This window comes from Microtus oregoni, unplaced genomic scaffold (assembly GCF_018167655.1).
Source record: "Microtus oregoni isolate MIOR12 unplaced genomic scaffold, Mior012 000028F_ref0000031, whole genome shotgun sequence".
Classification (NCBI taxonomy): Eukaryota; Metazoa; Chordata; class Mammalia; order Rodentia; family Cricetidae; genus Microtus; species Microtus oregoni.
In genome coordinates, this window is record NW_024543087.1 from 684,821 (window position 1) to 708,448 (window position 23,628).

A 23,628-nucleotide genomic window follows, 5' to 3' on the forward strand; every position below is an offset into this window, starting at 1 on the left:
TTCTATGCTGAGAGTTGCCTCAGAAGATGGAATCACCTTCAGCACATGTGGATGAGGAGCTGCAGCCTTGGGGAGGCCCTGAATGCCCTGGTCAGCTCCCAGGAAGACTGGGGTCATCAGAGTATGCCCAGTCTGGGGTTGTGGAGAAGGGGCGGCCAAAGTGGGGCAACCCCCTACAGTTCTTACTTGTCTGTGTCTCCTATGCTGTGGGCCTGGGCAATGTATGGCGCTTCCCCTACCTGTGCCAGATGTACGGTGGAGGTAAGTGCCATGTGCAGGGAGGGGCAGCATGTCTGAGTGACAAGGGCTTCACATCTAAAGCTTTTACCTCCCTGGAATCTGGATGAATTATAGGCTGGATGTCAAAGAGCTGGCCCACAATCCAGCAGAGAAGGAAGGTTTGGGCTTCACTTCCACACACAGGGCACTTGCTGTGCTATCTAAAACATCTTTGCCTAACCTGAAGTCATAAAGGTTTTCTCTGTTCTTTATCTAAGTTTTTAACCTCTGGATTGTGTATCTGGAGCGATGATCTACTTCCCTTTCTCCTTTTTTGTGTATAAAATGTGATACCAACTACGGTTCATTCTATTCTGCTGTGTTATTGTTTTCTTGACAAAAAAAAGCTTGCAGAACTCTTTTGCTTGAATTATATTGTGGAGGTTTGAGGAAGTGAAGGAAGTGATTACTAGGTCCAGCTAAAAGGTGCCCACACTCCCTCCTTGGTTTGAGTTTGCTTCTAGGCAGCAGACAAACAAACAACAGGTTGTCACAGAGACAAATTGACCTTGGGCCACACCAGATCTGCTGTAGTTACTGCTTGATACTTTGGGTTAAAATGAGACGGCCTTTTTCAGTGTTAGAGCATAACTCCAAACAGCTGCGGGAATCTGGCTTCCGCTGTCAGGTGTCTCAAAGAATAAACTACACAGGTCTCAGCCTCCTTTAACATCAAGCTGTTAAAGGGTGAAAACCCAGCCTTTACAGAGCAGGGAGGGGATTTAGCCTTGAAAAGACTCCGGAGCAAGAAGACAGTGTTCAGACCCTACTTGCACACAAGGACAAGCGAGCTCCATTAGTATGAGGTATGTGTTGCCCCCTCCAAGGCCTTCACTGTTTTCACGTGGTCACAAGGCTCTTCATGAGACCTCAGTTCCAGCTGCTCCACTTCTGGGATCTATGGGCCACCCGAATTCCCAGTCTTGGTTTAGGAAAGGACACTGGATACAACCCAAGGGCCCACAATTGAGTAGATTGGGCAATGCATTAAGAGCAGAATGCTTTATGACAGTTTAAGATCGGGCTAGGGTTCCTTTGCAAAGCAGGTTTTGAGCTGGCTGTTTCCTGTTCCTAGAAGACATAGTGAGGAGAAAGGGCAGGACAGCACAGTGTGGGAGGAGATATCTAAACAGTACCAATAGGAGGAAAGGGAGGATCCCGGGTACCCTATCAGATACCAAGTAAGAGACGATTGACAGCCCTGGGACTACGCCCATCCCAAAGGGGTTAAACCGTTGCTTTCCCCGCAGCTGTTTTCTGTCCCTGGGAACTGAGCTTCATGATACCCTAGATGACTACCAGCACCCCTATTACATTTCTTGGCTTCTCTCACCCATGATGTGAGAAGACCCCTCCATAGGGTCACATAGCTGACTCAAAATTGCGGAGAAGGACTTGAAAGTGTCCATGACTGTTCCGGCACTCAAGGGAAGGAACCTTTCAACCAGGACTAGCATGGTGAGCAAGCCTGGGCTCAGGAAGGGAGGAAGACAGGGCAAGGCGATGATCTCATTCGGCTCTCGATATGATAATTAGGGTAGAGCCACAACTAAGCCAAGAGACATTGGACTCCGAGGAACCAAAAGTCTTCCAGAGTACGGAGGGTGGGAGGGAGTAGATTTCCTCCACGCCTCTTCTTGATGGCTTCCTTAGCCCATCCAGGGCTCGTGAGCTATGGAATAGCTAAGTGTAGGCACCTGGAAGTAGACTGTCTTGGGTAGGGAAGCTTTGCTCAGCTTTTTCTCTTTCTTGAGCCATTCTAGCACACAGGCAAAACCTGAACTAGACTTGACGTTTTCCAAGCAAGCTGATACCAAGCTTGCTTTTGAGTTTGAGGTGGGCAGTACCTGAAATTCAGATGGAGCTGGTGAGTGAGCTAGCAGGGCAAGTTCTGTCGCTGTGTAGGAAACCTTTACCGGGTGCTGGTGCCCCAAGGTGCTTTAGCTGCTTTCCCAGAGCTCACATAGCTACTGCTGGGGTGGTGGAACAAATGGCCCCCTCCACACACGCGCCCCTTCCTTAGCCCAGGCTCCCGCATGTCCCTGGTGTATGAGTACAAAAGACACTGGGCTGTGGACATCCCCAAGCTGTTGGGTGGAGAAGAAAGTGGCAAGAGCACTTAGCTGGGGGCTGTGGGTAGAGCTACTGAAATATTGCTTTAATGTTCATGGGGTCCAAACTTCTATTCCCAGGGCAATAACTGTCAATTCTTGGAGCTAAAGGAGAGGTTTTTGCTTTGTTTTGTTTTTATCATGAGCCTCTAGCACTAAGATTACCAGACCTGGGAAGTTCAAGGGAATTTTCAGCAGCCCAGGGCCAGTAGCTAGATAAACAAACTGCTACCATTGACAGTTGTGGGCAAAAGAAGGATCAGCCTGCTTGGGTTCGGAGGCTGTAGCCGAAGTCTTCACCGGGAATTAGTGCTGCTCTGCCTGGCATTTCCAATCCTGGTTCTCCCCAGTTCGATGTAGAACTATGGGCACACCCACTTTTTTTTTCACTCTCCAGTTGTGTGACGAATGTGAAAATATCCCATAGTCTCTTATTATGGGTACATAAGGAAAATTATTTGCTCTGAGTGCTTAGGGGGTTTGCTTACAGATTATTAATTTGAAGTGGGGAAAAATAGGCCAAAGGCAATATTTACTTTAGGTTGTTTTGAATGTTGGATCTTTTAAGACTGGGAATTCATTAAGATCCCAAGATATTAAAGAGTTATTTTAAGAACAAATAATATGCCAGGCATAGGACACCTTTAGTCCTAGCACTTAGGGTGATCCCAGTACTTGGGAGGCAGAAGCAGGCAGATCTCTGAGTTTGAGGTCAACCTGTTCTACAGAGTGATTTCCCAAACAGTCAGGATTACACAGAGAAACTGCCCTGGCTCAGGAGACAAATCAGCTCAGCAGGGCATTCCCATGTCTCTTTTGTCTTACACGTGCTCCCTAGACTGTGTCCTTAACCCTTTTGGACCTCTTTTATCCACTGGCCTTAAGTAAGGAGCACCTGATAGGATTTTTAAAACCCTGTAATGGGAAATATCAGACATATAAACCAAAAGTGTAGCAAGTCTCCACAGCTATGAGCAGATCCTATGTGGGTTCTAGTGCTATACGGACTGGTTTCCCGCCTGGGTGAAGTTTAAGAGGCCATTTCCAGGTTCCTGTGTTTCCTAGCACATCACAATGTCTTCCAAGTGTGGTCAATAAAGGAAGCGCCTTCAGGGATGCTCCCAGAAGCAACAGAGGGGGGTGCATTAGCTGTAGCAGAAACCATTCACTGCAGTGGGGTCAGGAGAACAAGGGGTTAAGATCTGGGGCTCTGAAGGCAGACTGCAGTTTTCTGAGTACCTAGGTGATTCTCCCCCTAGCTTCTTGGTTCCCATGGTAGCAGGGGGCCTATCTATTTCTCCACCTGGTTCTCAGTCAGGTCTGGTTGCTATGGTCAGGGGATCTTCAGAGGTCAGAAGATATTGTTACCCAGTGTCCAAGAGTATCCTACAGATGTCCACTTGTTATGCTTGCCAGCCAAGACTGATAATGGACTGGAAATTCCAATTTCTGAGATTTATGCAGATGAATGTTAGAGAATTTCTGAATTGGTAGGTTGATGTGTCCGCAAAAAGAAGATAGCTCCTAAGCACTGGGCTTCCTAGAAGCTATCCATGATGAATCTTGGCTCCCAGCTCTTCCTAATAGAGTCTTGGCCATTTATGCCTGCATAACGTGTGTGACAGTTGACTAATGGGATGGAACCTATCTGTCTTCTTTTGCATCCATCTCTCTGGCTCTGTAAACTTATGTGAATCACTGATCACAGGCAATAATCATGGAATTTGTGATGATATAAGGCTGGAGTAAAGAAGTCCCTCTCACACAGCATGTGCTAAGTGGACTCAGACAACGTGGCTTCCAGCACCTCTTCCAGAGCTTGTGTGGTTTACATAGATAGATGGTTTACATGGCAATCAGTGGAGAGGGTTGTTTGTTTTGTTTTTGTGTTTTGGGACAGGGTTTCTCTGTATAGCCCTGGCTGTCCTGGAACTTGCTTTGTAGACTAGGCTGGCCTTGAACTCACAGAGATCCACCTGCCTCTGTCTCCCAAGTGCTGGGATTAAGGTGTACACACCACTGCCTGACCAATTCAAGTGTTTGATGAATGATGGGATTAGATGCCTTGGGTATAAATGGAGCTCTAGAGCACTTGGACCTGACTCCCTGTGTCCAGGGACAAGACAGCAATATTGCACTAAGAAAACTAAGGGGGGAAACTGGGAGATGGCAGAGAACTGAACCATGGTTAGGTTATTCAGCCTCTTCCTGGGACTGCCCTGGCTGCTGATTGTTGACAAGCTGGAGATGACCATTGCTGGGGAATATTATTTTCAGGTGTGTGACTTTTGTTTACGCTGAATTTGTTTAACTCTGTGAAGGTGTGTTACTGTGCCTGTCTAAAACACCTGATTGTCTTAATAAAGAGATGAACGGCCAATAGGGAGGCAGGAGCAAAGATGGGCGGGGCTAGCAAGCAGAGATTATAAATAGAAGGAGAACCAAAGAGGAGGAGCAAGAGAAGGAGAGGAGGAAACTAGGAGTCAGCAATTCAGCCAGCCATGGAGTAAGAAGGACAATAAGGCATACAGAAGAAAGAAAGATAAAATCCGAGAGGTAAGAAGGAAATGGGGATAATTTAAGACAAGAAAAGCTCGCTAGAAACTATCCAACCTATGGCAAGGCATTCATAACTAAGAATAAGCCTCGGTGTGTGATTTATTTGGGAGCTGGGTGGTAGACCCCTCAAAAAGCAAAAAGGGAAAAATATCCCACAACAGTCCATCAAGATGGGCAAGGGAATGTGGGTAGAAAAGGGGCAATACTGACCCAAGACATCTTTTTTTTCTTTCATCTCACTGTAAATGAGACAAACTATTTCCAGGATTCTTCTGAAGTCTCACTACTCAGTTGCCTCCTCAGTGAGCTGAATTAGACATTAAAACAAACATTGCTTTTGTTGGTTTCGGTCAGGAGCTGCGTCCCAAGTATTAACTAAGACAGGGTGTTTCCCTTGCAGGAGGCTGCGGGAGAACTCTGCCGACCACCTATGTTTGCAGAACCTTCTCTTCGGCAGAAGCTATTTATTGAGTTTTCAGGTTGTCTGCCTCCATTTTCAGACTCGTGCAAACTGATTGTGGGTAGAGTCTTCCAAGCTGTTGGTCACCCCAAGTCTAGACAGGGAAGGCCTTCAGTTAGTCATTAGAGAGGTAGAAAACTTCCTATTTTATGGGGGCTCACTGCCACTCATTTATGGCTTTACAAAATGTATTAACTCTAAAAGGGGAACTTTATTCAATCTCTTGTCCCCAGTGCATGACTCAGTGAGTGAGACTCACCTGGATAATTCTCTGCTGGTTATGGTACTTTGGTCACTGAATTCAACAGCTACTCTCCTGTCCTGTGTAAGCCACTGGGTCCAGTTTTACAAAGGAGCAAATGCCTTTTGTGTAAACTGATATGCTGTTTTGAGCACCCTAAGAAACTGTCTAGAGGTGGAATTTGGCCCTTCTACTTCAGACCCAACAATGTTTGCCTCAAAATATCCTCCAAAGCTCTTCTTCCTTGTTAGGATAGCAATCTCACACTGTGACAAGGGAAAAGAACAAGAGATTAAAGGCATTATTTCATGGTATATGAGCTGCCTATGCTCATTCAAAATCAAAAGTGTTGTCAAGGCAGATCACCATGTACTGTATGAAGACTGTCTTGTGTGTTTTTTTTTGTGTGTGTTTTTGTAAGCTTTACCTAGGAATTTACCAACCCCCATTATTTAACAGTATATATACAAGTAATATATATGTAGTTTGGGTTCAACTTTTTTTTAAGGTGATGTTATATAGCACTATCTTCCAAGCCAAAACCCTGCCACCTTCATGACCTCAACTGTGCCTACTTGCAAAAGATTGTCACACCTAGATTTGGTGGCTATTGACCTGTTGGTATCTCTGTCTCATAAGATGGCTGGATATTTTTCTAGAATGGAAAAGAAAGCAAGAAGGCTTAATCATGTTACAAGTGTCTGACAAATTTTGTAAGAAGCCACAGTTCAATACATCAATGTTGAACCTAGGCTTAAAGAAATAGAGTTACTGGTCTATGCTCCATAGCATTTACAAGGCCTGGCTTAAGAAAAGGGTATGTCTTATCAGAACTTTTGTTCTTTGTCTGTTATTCTGTGGTGCATTTGAAGAGATACTCAGGGACCTGAGTCCCAACTCAGCTTCTTATCTATAAGGGTCTATTAGAGTTCTCTAAAAAAACATGAATAATAGTATGAATTATTATTTTTTATTTAATTTATTTATTAAAGATTTCTGCCTCCTCCCCGCCACCGCCTCCCATTTCCCTCCCCCTCCCCCGATCTAGTCCCCCTCCCTCATCAGCTCGAAGAGCAATCAGGGTTCCCTGACCTGTGGGAAGTCCAAGGACCACCCACCTCCATCCAGGTCTAGTAAGGTGAGCATCCAAACTGCCTAGGCTCCCCCAAAGCCAGTAGTGCAGTAGGATCAAAAACCCATTGCCATTGTTCTTGAGTTCTCAGTAGTCCTCATTGTCCGCTATGTTCAGCAAGTCCGGTTTTATCCCATGCTTTTTCAGACCCATTATACTAGTTTATGGGCTGTCATCAGATAGTCCAGCAATAGCTATCCAGGAAAAATAAAAGCCAAAAATTCTGTAGTTGTTCATCCACAAGTCTGGATGTTTCGGTCTGTTAGAACCTGAAGAAGTAGGTTCTAACGCCATCAGAAGAAAGCCTCCTCATCAGAACATGATATCAAGCTTCCTCCTTCCATATCCTTTTAGGTAAACTTTTTCAAAACCAGAAGGTATGACCTTGACTTAGGGTGAGTCTTCCCACCTCAAATGATCCAACCAAGAGAATTCCCCACAGCTGTGCCGAGTTCTTTGCGCTGTAGTTGATCTCATGTGTAATCAATGTCAGCAATCAAGTTTAGCCATCACAAAGGGAATATAAAGTCCTGTGAAAGATGGAACTGAAGCTCTGAATGGACCCAGTGGATGACTGCAGGTTATTTTTGAAGTGTGGGGCTGCAACCCACTGGGCAGGCCCCAAGAGCCTGCCTTGTAAGAGTGCACCTCTCTCAGACTAGCCCAGCCCAGACCCTGCCCCTCTCAACAAGAAGCAGTTAGAGCTGTCGTAGCCCCTTGCCCTGACAGCTGTTGGTGTGGACCTCTGAGTGGGACTGGGGGAGCGCTGAAGAAGAGTTAGAGCAGCATAGGTAAACAAATGAAGGGGAAACAGGTTTCCTAAGATAGCAGCTTCTTGTTCCCAGAACACATTGTGGGAAGGAATCAAAACAGGACCAAGGGGAGAAAGCAGAAGGACCCAGGAACCCTGTAAAACACACAGGGTCTCAGGGCCCCACCCAACCTAAAGCATTAAAACTATCCCCTTTCATTGCAGTTGGGTCTTCTTCATGGAAGTTCAGTTCTTGGTCGGTAGTCCCATAGATGACCGCAATACCCCTGTTACACAGGCAACCCCTATGTGCCAGGGGGCATTTTATGACTATTAGGGTTTGTGTGTGCCTATACTTCTGCTTTTCCCGCTAGAAACCACCCTCAATCCCTGCTACTGGTGTGTCAGGCTTTTTCTTTTGCATTTCTCCCATTGGAGTTTCTCAGGTCCCAGCCAAGGAACCATTAAGCTGGGATGGATGAGAGAAGATGCCAAAGCAGTCTTGGGTCATGCCTCCATGCCCCAAACTTGGGCAATCTTGTGCCCCTGCCTGCCTCTGTATGTTTATCTGGCAGTGAAAGGCTATTTAAAGCTCCATTCACAGACCACTCCTTAAGAATTTGCGGATTTGAAAGTTTTTTTTTTAAGTCACCATTAGCAAAATGAAATTTTAGACTAAAGGTACATGCTTAAAATAGATATGCAGATATTTCTTTAAAAGATGGGTGTGGTATGGAGTTCTGTGTACTGGGTCATCCAGCTAACTTACCTGCCCCTGTGTTTGCTAGGCCACTAAGCCCTCTGAAAATATCAAGTCTGAAGGAACATTCTATAGCCCAGGCAACTCTAAAGCATCCAAAATTCTCTACCTAGGTGAACCCTTCAGGGAAGGAAGCAGGTTTGCTGAGTTTTCCACCCCACCCACAGACCCTGTATGACTAGACCTTAGAAAAGGTATTGTCACATAGACTCAATCAGATCTGCAGGAAGACAAGCACTCACAAGCAAAGTTATAAGTATTTGGCAAGTTAGTGGTCTAGCCTTTCAATGGCCCTTAAATGCTGAAAGAGAAGATGGGGAGGGGTTAGTGATATGGCCCAGTGCATAAAGGTACTTATGTACCACACAAGCCTGGTGACCTGCGTTCAATCCCCAGAAGCCACATAAAGGGGGAAGGAGAAAACCTGAAGGCGTAAGTCACAAACAATGCCACACCAATTTGGGGTTATGATTATTAGGGTGGTATTTATTTAAAGGGGAAAAAACTTACAGATCACTGTCCCAGGCAACAGCCCTCTACGCAACCAGGAAAGGAGTCTAGTCGCTGGCGGAGCAGGAAGTGAAGAGAGAGAGAGGAGAGGGAGTGGCCGCTATTTTAAAGGGAGAGAAACCACGCCCCAATGGGCTGGTACCTCAGCGGTGATAGGCTGGAGGAGTGGGAGGACCTCCCGCAACACCAACCAACTTCTAAAGTTGTCCTCTGACTTCCTAATCTCCCCAACACACTTTTCAGAAAGGAGGGCAAAAGCTTTGCTGCAGAAACTGGTCCAGCAGAGCCATGGAGAATGACACTCACGGAGCTGGGGCCAGTGGCGGTTTGCCTCCCAGGATGGAAGTATTCAAAGATTTAAATAACTAACATGGCTACCTGTCATCCATGGATAGGCAAACAGAAAAATGCATGAAAAGTGAACAGGAAAATGGAGAGACATGGATGGGTGGATTGATAAATAAAAGGTTGGATTGGTACGATGAATAGAAGATAGAACAGAGGGGTGGCAGGGATGAATATGGAGGTACAAGATACAATTGAAGAAGAACTAGATTTTGAGGGGAAATGTCTGAGGGCAATGAATGGGATGGAAAGAGGACTGGATGGGGAAAGGCTGGGTGATAGAAACACAGTTGCACAGAGGGACGACAGGGTAAATTCCATCTCTCACACTGACCTGATGCTCAGCTCTGGCCTCTCACAGGGAGTTTCCTGGTCCCCTACATCATCATGCTCATCGTAGAAGGGATGCCGCTCTTGTACCTGGAGCTGGCTGTGGGGCAGCGCATGCGGCAGGGCAGCATTGGTGCCTGGAGGACCATCAGCCCCTACCTCAGTGGTGTCGGTATGTGGGATCCTTTTCAGTTCCTCTGACAGAGACTGGTGTGTTCCTGGACAGGAGTGCAGGTTGCTGTCCATGAGCAGGACCTGTGGTTGGGTGAACTGACAGCCCAGGGAGGGCTACCATTGAACTTGGGTAGAGAGGGCCCTGGATTCTGACCCTCATATGGAACCCCACCCCTAAGGGAAACTCCCACCTTGGGGCATCTCTACTCAGGACCTCAGGCTGAGAATCTGTGAATGCTGGACTTGGCTGCCCGGCAGAGAAGCATTCATTCAGTCCCAGCCCCTACCACCTGGGAATGTACACAACTGTCCCCTGCTTACTGAAAATGGCATGGCTGCGTGAGCCTGTTCATCTTTCCCACACCACTTAGGAGTTTTGGGGCACCATGGTGATGCCTGTATGCAGACGCCAAGGCATCTATGCATGCCAGGTGTGGCCCACTGCGCCCTTCCAGAGTGACCTTCAGTCATTATCTCCTGGTGCCAGGATCTGATTCTCTTGTTTTGTGAAAGCCCAGAGTCCAGGGCCATCAGTGGCCATAAACATTCTGTGCACTTTCATGTCCCAGAAAGGGAAGCAGATAGAAAAGCTCAGGGATGAAGAAGGGTCAATTTGATAAGATATAGTGCAGCTTTAGAAGAAATGTGTCAGGGGTGTTAAGAGTCATCTTCAAACTGCCTCCTCCCTGTGATGAGCTCTAAAGGCCATCACAGAGTGCTGAGGCAGCACTGTACATTGGAAAGACAAGGGAGGCTGCCTGGCCCCTTGAGCACTGACACCCGGATACTGGCAAGAATTCCCAATTGGGTGTAGAGAGCTGCTATTTGATGATATCAATACTGGTATAGTCCACCACACCCAAGGTTAACAACTTATAGCTCTTGATTATGTGTGGGATAACAAAGGTTGGCTGTGTGAGTCCACTTGAGAGGCAGACTCTCCCTTTTTCACAGTGCTACTGTAGGACCTGCATAGGTCATACCAGGTTGGAGGTAGGGGTTGTCTGTGTACTTCATATCTCACTGCTGACACATAGATAGGATTGGCTCCAGTGATTCAACCTCCAAAAGAGCAAGTATCATATCAGGCATGTGGCTGGCACTTCTCCATAGCTCTACTGGGTAGTTCTGAGCCAGCTCTGAGCTTCAGTTTGCTCTTTGAAAAGACAATACTGTTATAAGAACCAACAGCACACAAAATACTGAGCCCAGGACCTGACACTTAGCTGTCAAAAAACTTTCATTAGTCTCCCGCCTCAGATGATGAGTGGTTAGGAAGAATAACTCCTAGGAAGAGGTCTTAGGTATGGTATCAGGTCTAATAAGAACCTGAAGGAAAAGGGTTCCTGTTTGGGGATGTCACCATAGTTCTGTCACTCAAGTGCCACTGTTAAATCCCATACATCTGATCTTCATCATGGCCCTCTGCTTGCTCACAGGTGTTGCTAGTGTGGTGGTCTCCTTCTTCCTCTCCATGTACTACAACGTCATCAATGCCTGGGGCTTCTGGTACCTCTTCCACTCCTTCCAGGTGAGCCAACCTCTGGCCAGAGCAGAAGCAGAAAGGGTAGAGGATGCAGGGTCACTCACCAAGTGACGGAGGATGAGAACACCAGCCTGTGGGAACATTCACAGTGAGGGGTGAGGGTGAGAGAAGACAGACACCTCAAACCAAGCGGGGACATCAGAATCTGGATCTGGATCCACTACCTGCACACTGTAAGCCATGTTGTGCAGCTGTCCGTGTATGTACGTTTCTGAGGGGCAGGGTTCACAGCACCCTCTGGAATATCTACGGAAAGTGTCCCGAAAACATCACAAACCAGCTCATGACAGACTCAGGAGAAAGTCTCTGGTGGGGACTTATGGTGATGACGTCACCATTCCGACAGGTCTAAGATGATTATTTCTCCTCTTGTCCCATGTTCCCCTCTCCCCCGTCATTGTCACTTGTCCTAACATCTTCGAGCTCTAGGCTGACCCTGAAGACCCCAAAAATCGCCTAGAAGGAACAACACCACTCTAACACGATTGGAGCTGTTTTCAATGGCAAACATTTTAAACTGCATTATCCAAATTCATGTTGCTGATATTCTGGAAGGGTCTAGGCATTGTTGAAAATAAATAGAAGAACCATAATTCCACACTGAGAGCTGGTCTTTATTCAAAGATAGGAATCTTCTTCCTCTCCACCACTCATGATCTGTTCCTCCACCGTCAGCCTTTGCTCTCTCGGGGACTCTAATCCCACTGCCTCCACTCCTCTTCTAGCAGCTGCCTCCATCTCAGCCTCTTTCCAAGTGGAAAAAGAGGAGAAGGACCTAGAAAGTACCATGTTAGTATCCATGCATTCCACAGGTTGGTGGACTGCCCCCAACCCTGCATGAGATAATGACACAGTCGACCTTCAAATACACTTCTGTGGGCCAGGCATGTCTCTGGAACATATAGATCTACACTCACATGATCATACACTCCACATGAGAGCTCTTGTCCAACCCCACAAGCATCAATCTACTTTACAGGATTCTACTTCATGGGGTGGGAGTAGGGGTCGTTCACAGCAGGTCTCTTTAACCAAGCAAATGTAGGGACCTTATCTTTACCTTCTGATGCAGATGAAGGGAGGAGAGAACTGAAAATTTCTCAGTTGGTCCATTGAACCAGTTCATACATGTCCCAGAGCTTCTTCATATAGCATGTACATTGGCAGGAACATTCGAAAACCTGATGTCCAGTTCATCTCAAGCAAACGATTCTGGGTATAGCCAAGGTAGCCCCAGGTTTGCAGTCACATATGTGAAACAGAGTGAGCTGGAGCGTCTGCAGCAGAGGGTCCAGAGAATGAACTAAGTGTTCTTCGGGTAGGCAAGGCAACTGAGCTGAGGGCTTCTATTTCTTGGCTGGGACATACTACTGGTTTTCATCAGTTACCAATGTCTCCCTCCTGTGGTCTCTCCATCCAAATGGACTTACCATTCCATGATTCTAATTCAAGTACCTTCCCAGTTTGATGTTTTTGTTTAAGTTTTATCTTATTTATTTTATGTGTGTAGGTGTTTTGTCTGCATGTCTATGTACCAGGTGCATGCCTGGTGCCCGCAGAGGCCAGGAAAGGGTGTCAAATCCCCTAGAACTAGAGTTACAGATGGTTGTGAGCCATCACATGGGTGCTGGGGCTCTAATCTGGGTCTTCTGGAAGAACACTTAACGAGTTAGTACTCGTAACTAGTGAGCCGTCTCTCTAGCCCTACATCTGGTTTTGAACAGAGCCAAACAGTAACTACAAGGATCTGGAAAGTCTAGGTCTGGAAGCCTCTGTTCCACTGTACTCTAGCCTAAAGCAAGCCAGGCTAGCCCATATGTATAGGACAAGGTACAAAGCCTCCTGTCAATCATCCTCCCCAGTCCTTGGCCTTCCCCTTACCTCTCCATCGATTCTTGCTTCATTCCAAAGGATCCCCTGCCGTGGTCTGTCTGCCCACTGAATGGTAACCGCACAGGCTATGATGAGGAGTGTGAAAAGGCTTCGTCAACTCAGTACTTCTGGTACAGGAAAACACTCAACATTTCGCCGTCCATCCAGGAGAACGGAGGAGTGCAGTGGGAGCCAGCACTGTGCCTCACCCTGGCCTGGCTGATGGTGTATCTGTGCATCCTGAGAGGCACCGAGTCAACTGGCAAGGTGGGCTGGGGAGTGAGATGATGCTGCATCTGGGTGAGTGGATGAGTAGCTCCTCAGCCCTGGCCTTGATCAACGCCAGGGGCTGTCTCTTGCGGTCCAGAAGTAGAGGCTCACTGGATCAGAAGGTATGGATGGTGTCATTGGCACGTTCCTCTACTAGCTGACTGTGAGGTGGTTAAAGTTGTGACGTCTGAAATGAGATGCCCCAGCTAGCTCTCAAACTCAGCTACACCAGGGCATTTCTTAGAGATCTTAAAACATCTGACAATTCAGTCCTTCCCCTTCAAATGCCAGATTATTATTCTGGGGAGGAACCTCAATATGGAGAGATGAGCCAGCAGAAATAACTTTATTGTGTGCTTGTATTCGGGGTCTCATTTCAAAGTGCTTTCAGGGACTCAATGACACCCAAAACTGTTGGATTCTTCCCTGGTTTGTTTGGTTTTGTTGTTGTGTGATTTGGGGTCTTGCCTTTTATTTTGAAAGTGTCTCCTTATGTAGTTCATGCTGGCCTGAAACTCATTGTACAGCTCAAACTGGCCTCAAACTCAGTGATCCTCCTGACTCCGCCTTCTGAGTGTTGGGATTGTAAACCACAGATGTGCCACAATCCTGGCTTAGGCCTTTTATCTGCCTAAGCCCTATGTTCCTGTTGGATGCCCAGGTTTCCTCCTTCTAGGGATGCTATATCGGCTGTATTTCCATCACCTGCACCTGTCTCAAACTGGAATAAATTCTCCATACTCAGCTACGCTACAAAGCAAATTCACAGAAGATCACATTCCCGCAGTATCTTATTCTTTAACAGCACCTCAGAGTAGATACATGATGACACTCAGAAAAGGCGTAGATAGGTGAAGTGATCTTCCCAAGACCACAGTAGGGGACAGAGCCCAGATTTACTCCAGGACTTCCCATCCTATTGGTCACGTGCCCCATGAATGTTCTCTGTCTTTTGTGACTTAATCACTTGCAATTTTTCTTCTTATGTGAATCCCACAAGCCCTTAGATCTCACTCTCCTGATCACAGGAGCTTCCTTCTCCAGCACTGACATGTTTTTTTTTTTTTTCCCACGAGGCATGAGGCTTAGAACAACCTATGTCATCAAGATGCTGCACAGCAATCCCAGTGCTGTGCCTGGTATGACATTTTACATTGGCTTCTAAGTCCCCAAAGCGGTAATCATCTTAGCCCCAAGCACTTTGTCTCACAACCGAGCAGAAGAATCAGGGTGCTCTTTCTCAATTAAGCTCAGACCCTGTAGCATCTGCTCTGGTCCAATCTAGACCAAGCATGATCCAAAAGATCTAAGGGCGAGGTCTGTACCCTTGAATATTAAAGCAGTCTTTTTGTCCCCATGCCTCTTATAATTGTGAAATTAGGGAGAGCCGGGACATGATACCATAGCAATCCTCACCACCTATTTTCTCTGCTGATCCTATGACCCCCTTCCCTGACAGAAATATCCTAGTAGTTCCATGTATAAAGACTGCCTTTTCCTTTTCTGTTGAAATCTCTTTTATTCTGCCATGAATATTTACTTATCGGCCAGAACTTACTTCTCATGATAGGTTAAGCTAGATCCCAGCCATCTTTTCCACAAGAGGAAGAAGGGAACTCCAGAAAACCTGTAAGGAACATGGTCCATGGAAAATTCCAGAGCTTGCCCTGAGTGTCCTCTAAGTACCCAGTGTTATGGACCTGGATCAGCCTTCCTCCATGTCTCTGAATTTCTTTCACATCACTTTACAAAGTGCTCTTATCCATCTTCATCTCTATCTGGTTTGAAATACTAGATACTTGGGTATGTTTAGTAGTTCCTTGAATGTATAAGAAGCCATGATAAACACATATCCCACATTCTGCTCTGTGTCCCTCTGACAGTCTTAGAAATGAATAAAATATGGTGCCATGCCAAGGAGGAAATGGAAGACTGAGCATAATTCAAGCATGTCAAGACATGGGTCACTAACTATGTTTCTTAGAGGTGGATCCAAACTAGAGGATTGATAAAGCAAAAACAACCTTGACAATTTTTTTTGTTTGTTGTACCCATGTATCTATGCGTATGTAGTAAGGGATTTACCCAAAATTTCCCACCCAGGCTAGGCAGACATGCACCTGGAAGTCCTTACTTTGAGGCTTTTCAGAAGTTAGGGTGACACTGAGTCCAAAATGTCCCTGCCAAAGCAACCAAGAGCACATCCTTAAATTATGATGCATGTCAATAGGGAAATAAGACTGGCTTAACCAAAGAGTTAGATGTCTTATGAAGAATACGCAAAATCCCATCAGTACTATCTATTGCATTTGTTGTGGGTACTTTCTTCCATACACTGTTTCCTATCTATGGGCATGCCTAGCCAGGCTCCTCTCAGATCCCAGCCTCGAAAGCAGGCTCTGCCCCCAAGCCACTGAACTGATTTCCCTGTTAGAGAAAATACAGATCTTGTAAGTGATTGGTCGTCCTTCTTGGGACTTCAGAAAGCTCAGAGCCAAATTTGGCTCAAATACTGAACAAAGAGACTGATACGTTGTGTGGGCTCCTTCAGTCCTATTTTAGAGACAGAGGGGTTGGAAGAGTATGGAAAGAAGAAACTGGGAACCTGTTGCCTCTAATCCATTAAAGAAGAAATTTTATGGTGGCAACAGATATGGGCAGCCAAGTCCCACACTGCCTTTCCCAGACCACAGACCCTTTGTCCTACTCAGAATTAGCACCACCTGCAGCTCTTCATCAGCTGTGGACGCCGCCTAAACACCAAAGAAGTAAGATGTTTACAGGGATGGTTATCTGTCCTGCCATTCCTACCTCTCCAGCAGTCTTATTCTGTTCCTGAATACCCACAGGTGGTCTACTTCACTGCATCAATGCCTTACTGTGTACTTATTATCTACCTGGTCCGTGGCCTCACACTCCATGGAGCCACCAATGGCCTGATGTACATGTTCACACCCAAGGTATGGACTGAAATGGAAGGAGACTGTCTGTTTCTGGGATGCTTGGGAGGAAAGAGAAAGGGGGTAAGATCTGTAATCAGCAAGTCTGGTGAGAGTCCAAGACTGAGCCAAAGGCTACGGATATCCCGGGGGCCCAAACTTCCTCCTTAGACAGGTCATCCCAAGTCCTGTATGTTCTTGACGTTAAACCCTCTGTCCATCCCCTCCTGCTGCCCTCACTGCCCCTGATGACTAGTGCCTGTGCCTTCCTTCTGGTCTTCCTGCTTCGGTTCTCACCCAAAGCCCTGTCTGTTCTGTCTACTGAGCCAGGCATCACTCCAGTCTCTAGTGGGAAGCTGCTTGTTGGAACCCAGCTAGCTCAGCAGGTAGAGCATGAGACTCTTAATCTCAGGGTCATGGGTTTGGGCCCCACGTTGGGTGCCACAAGTCATCTCCCTTACCTTCCGTAGACCCTTTCCCTCTAGTTGCCCCTCTTTAACATTTTCTTTCCAGTCACCTTCACCCGTGTTCTTCAGCGGGAATGCTATTGCATTTGGAGTAAGGCACACTCTTTGCTTAACAAATCTTGTGGCTAGAATCAGATGACTGTAGCACCTATCGAAATGTATATCGTTGTTGCAAAAGCCATAAGAGCCAGTGCTGGAGTCAACTCAGACCTGACTCCACATCCAGGTTACATTGCCAAAATTTCTGTGTGTTAAGACCAGTGCAGTGCCTGGTTAGTGACTGAGAGGTTCCATATGTTGGATTATTAGACTAAACAATATTCACTTGCACTCTCCATGGGTAGGGTGCCATAGCTGGCATGAGAGAAAGACTGCTGAGTAGTTTACCAGCCAGGGAATACACTAGAGATAGTCTGGGACAGAGACATGGACTCCAGCCACAAGCCACACTGACCGCCTGTGTGTTAGAAGTAATTTCCTCTCCATCTCTGAGCCTCCATCCGTTGGGAGGGAGAGTTTGGGATTAGAGCCTAGGATTGCTCAGCCCTATCCCTACTGGCCTTCTAGATGGAACAGCTAGCCAACCCCAAGGCCTGGATCAATGCAGCCATGCAGATCTTCTTCTCACTGGGCTTGGGGTTTGGCAGCCTGATTGCTTTTGCCAGCTACAACGAACCCTCCACCAACTGCCAGAAGCATGCCATCATTGTGTCCATCATCAACAGCTCCACCTCCATATTTGCCAGCATTGTGACCTTCTCCATCTATGGCTTCAAGGCCACCTTCAACTATGAAAACTGCTTAAACAAGTGAGTCTAAGTTGTCCCTCAGAACCTTAGGCCTCAAGAGGGAAGGCAAGGCTCCAAAGTTCTGAGCTGGAAGGGTAACTGTGAAGGACTGGGTTCCCAGAAGTCAAGGAGTAGACTAAAGACACCAGTGTTGAGATCTACAGTGTGAGGTTCAGTTCTTTTTTCAACTTCATAATTACTGCCTTCTACCAGCACTAGAAACTGGGGGTTCAAAAAGTTAAAGCCTGCTTTTCAGGGAGAAGGCAGTTTAAAGTGGTCATTGCACTTAGCAGAGAGGAGCATTCAGAAAAGAAAATTGTCAATGTCTTAGGTCCTATTCCCCATCTCAAATGTAACCAAGACCTCTCTAGCCAAGTCCCAGAGACTACAGCTTACTGGCTTTGGTGTCCCTCCAAACAGAGGACCATCTTTCAGATGCTAAGATGTTCAGTAGAGTGGTCACTTATAAAAGTAGCCATCTCTAAGTAAGGACTGTAATGGAACTCAGTATAAATGCAAATAATTTAATTTGCACAGTGATATAAAATTAAGTTTAAAAATTCTAAGCCTTAATTAACTCCCAATGGGAGGCCTTACCCTCTTTTAAGAGTAGATGGGGAGTTGGGAGGTAGGTGGGGGAGTGGGAGGAAGGGAGGGATGGGGAACTGTAGTTGGTATGTAAAATGAATTTAAAAAAATGGAGTACAGACCTAAACAGAGAACTCTCAACAGATAAATCTAAAATGGCTGAAAGACAGTTAAGGAAATGTTCAACATCCTTAGTCATCAGAGAAGTGCAAATCAAAACAACTCTGACCTTCCATCTTACACCTGTAAGAATGGCCAAGATCAAAAACACTGATGACAACTTATGCTGGAAAGGATGTGGGGAAAAGGGAACACTCCTGCATTGCTGGTGGGAGTGCAAGCTGGTATAACCCCTTTGAATGTCAGTGTGGTGATTTCTCAGAAAATTAGGAAACAACCTTCCTCAAGACCCAGTAATACCCCTTTTGGGGTATAAAGCCAAAGGATGCTCAATCATGCCACAAGGACATGTGCTCAACTATGTTCATAGCAGCATTGTTTGTCATAGCCAGAACCTGGAAACAACCTAAATGCCCCTCGGCCAAAGAATGGATAAGGAAAATTTGGTACATTTACACAATGAAATACTACACAGCAGAAAAACAAACAACATCTTGAATTTTGCAGGCAAATGGATGGAGCTAGAAAACCTTATTTTGAGTGAGGTAACCCAGACACAGAAAGACAATCATCACATGTACTCACTCATAAGTGGTTTTTAAACATAAAGCAAATAAAACAGCCTACAAATCATAATCCCAGAGAACCTAGACAACAATGAGGACACGAAGAGAGACTTACATAGATCTAATCTACATAGGAAGTAGAAAAAGACAAGCTCTCCTAAGTAAATTGGGAGCATGGGGACCTTGGGGGGGGGGGGGGAAAGGGAGAGGCAGGGAGGAGAGCAGAGAAAAATGTAGAGCTCAATAAAAATAAAAAATACAAAAAAAAATAAATTAAAAAATTTAAATTAAAAGAAAAAGAATTCTAAGCCAAATGTAGTCGTGCATGCCTTTAACATAGCTATTCTGGAGGCAGAGGCAAATGAATCTCTAAGTCTGAGACTAGCCTGGTCTACACAACAAATTTCAGGACAGCCGAGGTTGCATAGTGGGACCCTGTCTGAAAATAAGTAAAAATATTTAAGTGGTTCTAAATTTATTTCCAAGCAGTTCTTCAATGGTATTAGCCACATTCAGGGACTGTCACCAACTATGGTTAATAATCTGGCTATGAAGTATTGAATACTTCGAGCATCCCACCCAGTCTCATCAGAGGCCACCTACCCAGGTGTTAAATATCCTGTCTGGAGGTAGTTTCTGTCCTCTCCTCTGCTCAGGCATCCAGAGTTGTTCTTCCTACCAACTTTCCTCACTGGGCAGGAAGGAAGAGGGAAGAGGCTGCCCATAGTCCTCTCAGGTGTTAGGACCAGTAGCTCCTTAGTCATAAAAATCAAGATAATGGTCTGCTCTGCAGGGTGATTCTTCTGCTGACCAATTCTTTTGACCTTGAAGATGGCTTTCTGGCAGCCAACAACCTGGAGGAGGTGAAGGACTACCTGGCATCTACCTACCCAAGCAAGTACAATGATGTGTTCCCGCACATTAGGAACTGCAGCTTGGAATCAGAGCTGAACACGGTAAAAGGCCTGGGAAGGGTGGGGACTGCCTCTCTCTACAAAGTCTCCACATTGACCTGGAAGAGAATGGTTAAATAGTATTCATATCCTGGATCTTTTTAAAGGACTATTGCAATAAAGTCGAGAGTGCCGCTATATCCTTGACCCAATATTTTTATTAAGTTCCTTTGCAATAATAACTAATTGTGATTTTATTTGTACCTCATTGAAGATTAATAATGCTAACTTTTTGTTCATATATTTGCTGGCTACTTGTATCTGTTCAAAAATTTTTTAGATGGCCAGGTGATGGTGGTATGCACTTTTAATCCCAGAACTCAGGAGGCAGAGGCAGGAAGATCTTTGTGAGTTCAAGACCAACCTGGTCTACAAGAGCTAGTTCCAGAACAGGCACCAAAACTACACAGAGAAACCTTGTTTTTTTTTAAAAAAAAATAGATGTGGCTGGGTGATGGTGGCACACAATTTTAATGCCAACACTCAGGAGGAGTTTGTGGCCAGCCTGGTCTACAAGAGCTAGTTCCAGGACAGGTACCAAAGCTACAGTGAAACCTTGTCTCGAAAAAAAAAATCAATATATTTATTTTATTTGACATGTATAAATATTTTGCTTGCACATATATCTGTATAATACACATGTATCTGGTACTCACAGAGGTAAAAAGAGGGCTGTTACCAGTGGTTGTGATTTGCCATGTGGATGCTGGGAACTGAACCTAGGTTCCCTGCATGAGTAGCAGGTGCTCTTACCACTGAGCCATCTCTGCAGCCCCCTTGTGTCTTTTTAAAGAAATGTCTGTATAGGCCATTTATTTGTCCATTTTAGAACTGGATTCTTTGCTATTAAGTTGTTTGAACTCTAAATAAATAGAATTAAGGAGCTGAAAGATGTTGACAATGAAAATGTGAAATGCTAATGAAAGCCGTTCAGGATGACACAAAAATAAGAAAGATACTGTATGCTCATGGAATAGAAGATGTCTTAGTTAATTTTCTGTTGCTGTGAAGAGACACTATGACCAAAGCAACTTATCAAAGAGAGCGTTCATTTGCTTACAGTTCCAAGAGTGAGTCCATGACCATCATGGCAGGAAGCAGGGCCGCAGGTAGGCAGGCAGGGCACTGGAGTAGCCGTTAAGAGCTTATATCTGATCCACAGCCAAGAGGCAGAGAGAGAGAAGGTGAGGGGGGGAGGAAGAAGAAAGAGGAGGCTGAGGGATAGGAAAAAAGAGCAAGAGAGAGAGTGGGTCTAGCCTGGGCTCCCTCAGTGACTTACTCCCTTCAACAGGACCACACCTCCTAATCCTTCCAAAACAGTTCCAACAACTATGAACCAAGGATTCAAACATATGAGCCTGTAGTATGAGCTGTGGGCTGCGTTCCTGCCGCCTGGCTCCTGGCCGCCAGCTAGCTTATGCCCCGAAATAACAACACACAAACTGTATTCATTTAAACACTGCCTGGCCCATTTCTATTAATATGTGTAGCACCGAGGTACGCTTACCGGGAAGATTCTAGCCTACGTCCATCCTGGGTCGGAGCTTCATTGTGTCTGCCCCAGAGAGGAGAGGAAATGGCATCTAACCTCACTTCCTCTTTCTCCCAGCATTCTGTTCTGTTTACTCCGCCTACCTAATTTTCTGTCCTATCATGGCCAAGGCAGTTTCTTTACTTAACCAATGACCTTCCTCCATCATTAGCCTGTAGGGGCTATTATCATTCAGACCACCACAGAAGAATTATTATTTAAGTGTCCATAGTACCCAAGGCAGTTTACAGACCAATGCAATCCTTACCAGTAATATTATTCATAGAAACTAAAATCTACATGCTAAAATCTACATGAAACTATAGAAGGCTCAGAGTAGCCAAAGCAACTGAGTAAAAAAAAAAATAAAACTTAAAGCATATTAATACCTGATTTTAAGACAGTCTACAAAGTGTCTGGTATCAGCATGAGAAAGGCAAAGGGACAAGTAGAACATTAAAATAGGGAACACAGAAAAGCACGTGATTTCTGCCAAAGATGCCAAGAGAACACATTGACCATTGTATCAGTTAGTGGTGCTAGACCCCCATCTCTCAAGCTGTATGTAATTCCAAAACTATGGAAAGTCTAAGTGGAAACAAGGGAAACACTTGAAGACACTGGTTTGTGTAAGGATGCTTTGGGATAAGGCCCAAAAAGTACTGGCAACAGAAGTAAAAACAAGTAGGATAATACCAAAGAAAGAACCTTCTGTGTAATGAAAGAACAGTCAATAGCATGAAGAAAATATTTAGGGGGCTGGAGAGATGGCTCAGTGGTTAAGAGCATTGCCTGCTCTTCCAAAGGTCCTGAGTTCAGTTCCCAGCAACCACATGGTGGCTCACAACCATCCATAATGGGGTCTGGTGCCCTCTTCTGGCCTGCAGGCATACACACAGACAGAACACTGTATACATAATAAATAAATAAAAAATATTAAAAAAAATAAAAATAAAATAGTTAGTTTAAAAAAAAAAGAAAATATTTAGGAACCCCCACACACACACATTCACACAGTAATGGGGAAGACTTAAATAAAAAATACTATTTTGTTATCAGTTGTATGTAGGAATAAGTATTCCTGAAAGATGAAGTTTCCCATTCGAGAATTTTATTGAGATCTGTCCATTTTAATGCATGTGGGACTTCATCCACTCATTTTAAGTGCTGTATTTATGTCGTCACAAAAAATATACTTCAGCTATTTTCCTCATTCCCTGCCAATAGCCATTTGGGTATTTTTCTACGCTTTGCTTTAAAAGCATACTTTTTGGTTGTTTGTTTGTTTACACATTTATCTATGACACTGATGGGCTTTGTTAACTAATGAATCTACTTTTGCAGTGCTGGTGTCCGAACCCAGGGTCTTGCAGGTGTTAAACTAGTTGTTACTTCCCTCTGTCAGCTAGCAAATTTCATCAGAGAGAAAATTCCCTTAGGGGTTGTTTATTAATACTTTGATATTAAGCTGTAATTGGGGGAGAATAAATATCTTTTGAATTTCACGTTTTTCACTTTCAACTCTAAGTAATGGTATTTTTTATAGTTAACGTATAAAAACAGATCTCATTATGCCATTTTAATACATATGTATCGTTGCTCCTTACTTTTATTCACACACTCTCTACTCCCCCTCTTCTCTTTACCCCTTCTTTCTGGTAGACTGTAGAGGGAAAGTATGTGTTTCAGTTGTGAGAAGTAATAGAGAGAGGAAATACTATAACATGCAGAAAGAAAAAGAAAACTCATAAAAAGCTGTTCAAGCAAAATAAAGGCCAAAACAAAACCAATAGTGAAACACAAAAGTAAGACTTTAAAGTACATATGAAATAAAACAGAATAAAGCATATTATGTCAGGGGTGGCTAAGAATACTTGCTATTCTTTCAGAAGACCCAAGTTCATTTTGTAGTACCCACATGGCAGTTTACAACCGTCCATAACTCCAGTTCCAAGGGATCTGACCTCCATGAACCCAGGCACACACTTAGTGTGCATAAATTCATACATGTAGATAAACATGGATAGACATAAATTTTTTTAAAAAAATATGTCATCAGCAAATCCATCTTTCTTCTGGGATGAATGTGATTTTTTTTCTAAATCCTAAACTGTGGTTTGTTGCTGACTCTCAGGTGTGTGTGAGGAGGAAGAGATTTTACATCTCAAAACAGGTTAGACCAGATTGTCTTCCCAGGAGGCTGCCACGGTTAGTACCACTGTTAGCTATATGCCCGCTCTCTGGTTTGCTGTGGGATCACATTTTCTATGTGTGGCTTTCAGTGTTCTAGGCTTTGGGAAGTGGAGACACACACATTTATCTTTCCTGATAGGTGC

The 23,628-nt window shown here is 45.0% G+C and overlaps 1 protein-coding gene across 1 annotated transcript in view; it reads left to right on the plus strand.

Moving 5' to 3' along the window:
* Positions 1-26: 26 nt before the first annotated feature.
* Positions 27-23,628, plus strand: part of LOC121464278 (sodium- and chloride-dependent transporter XTRP3A-like) — a 35,717-nt gene continuing 12,115 nt past the window's right edge. The window contains exons 1-7 of the mRNA XM_041677120.1: positions 27-261; positions 9,510-9,650; positions 11,092-11,183; positions 13,110-13,337; positions 16,190-16,300; positions 17,314-17,555; positions 19,602-19,764. Of these exons, the coding sequence (XP_041533054.1) occupies positions 27-261; positions 9,510-9,650; positions 11,092-11,183; positions 13,110-13,337; positions 16,190-16,300; positions 17,314-17,555; positions 19,602-19,764 (1,212 nt within the window). The remainder of the gene's footprint in view (positions 262-9,509; positions 9,651-11,091; positions 11,184-13,109; positions 13,338-16,189; positions 16,301-17,313; positions 17,556-19,601; positions 19,765-23,628) is intronic.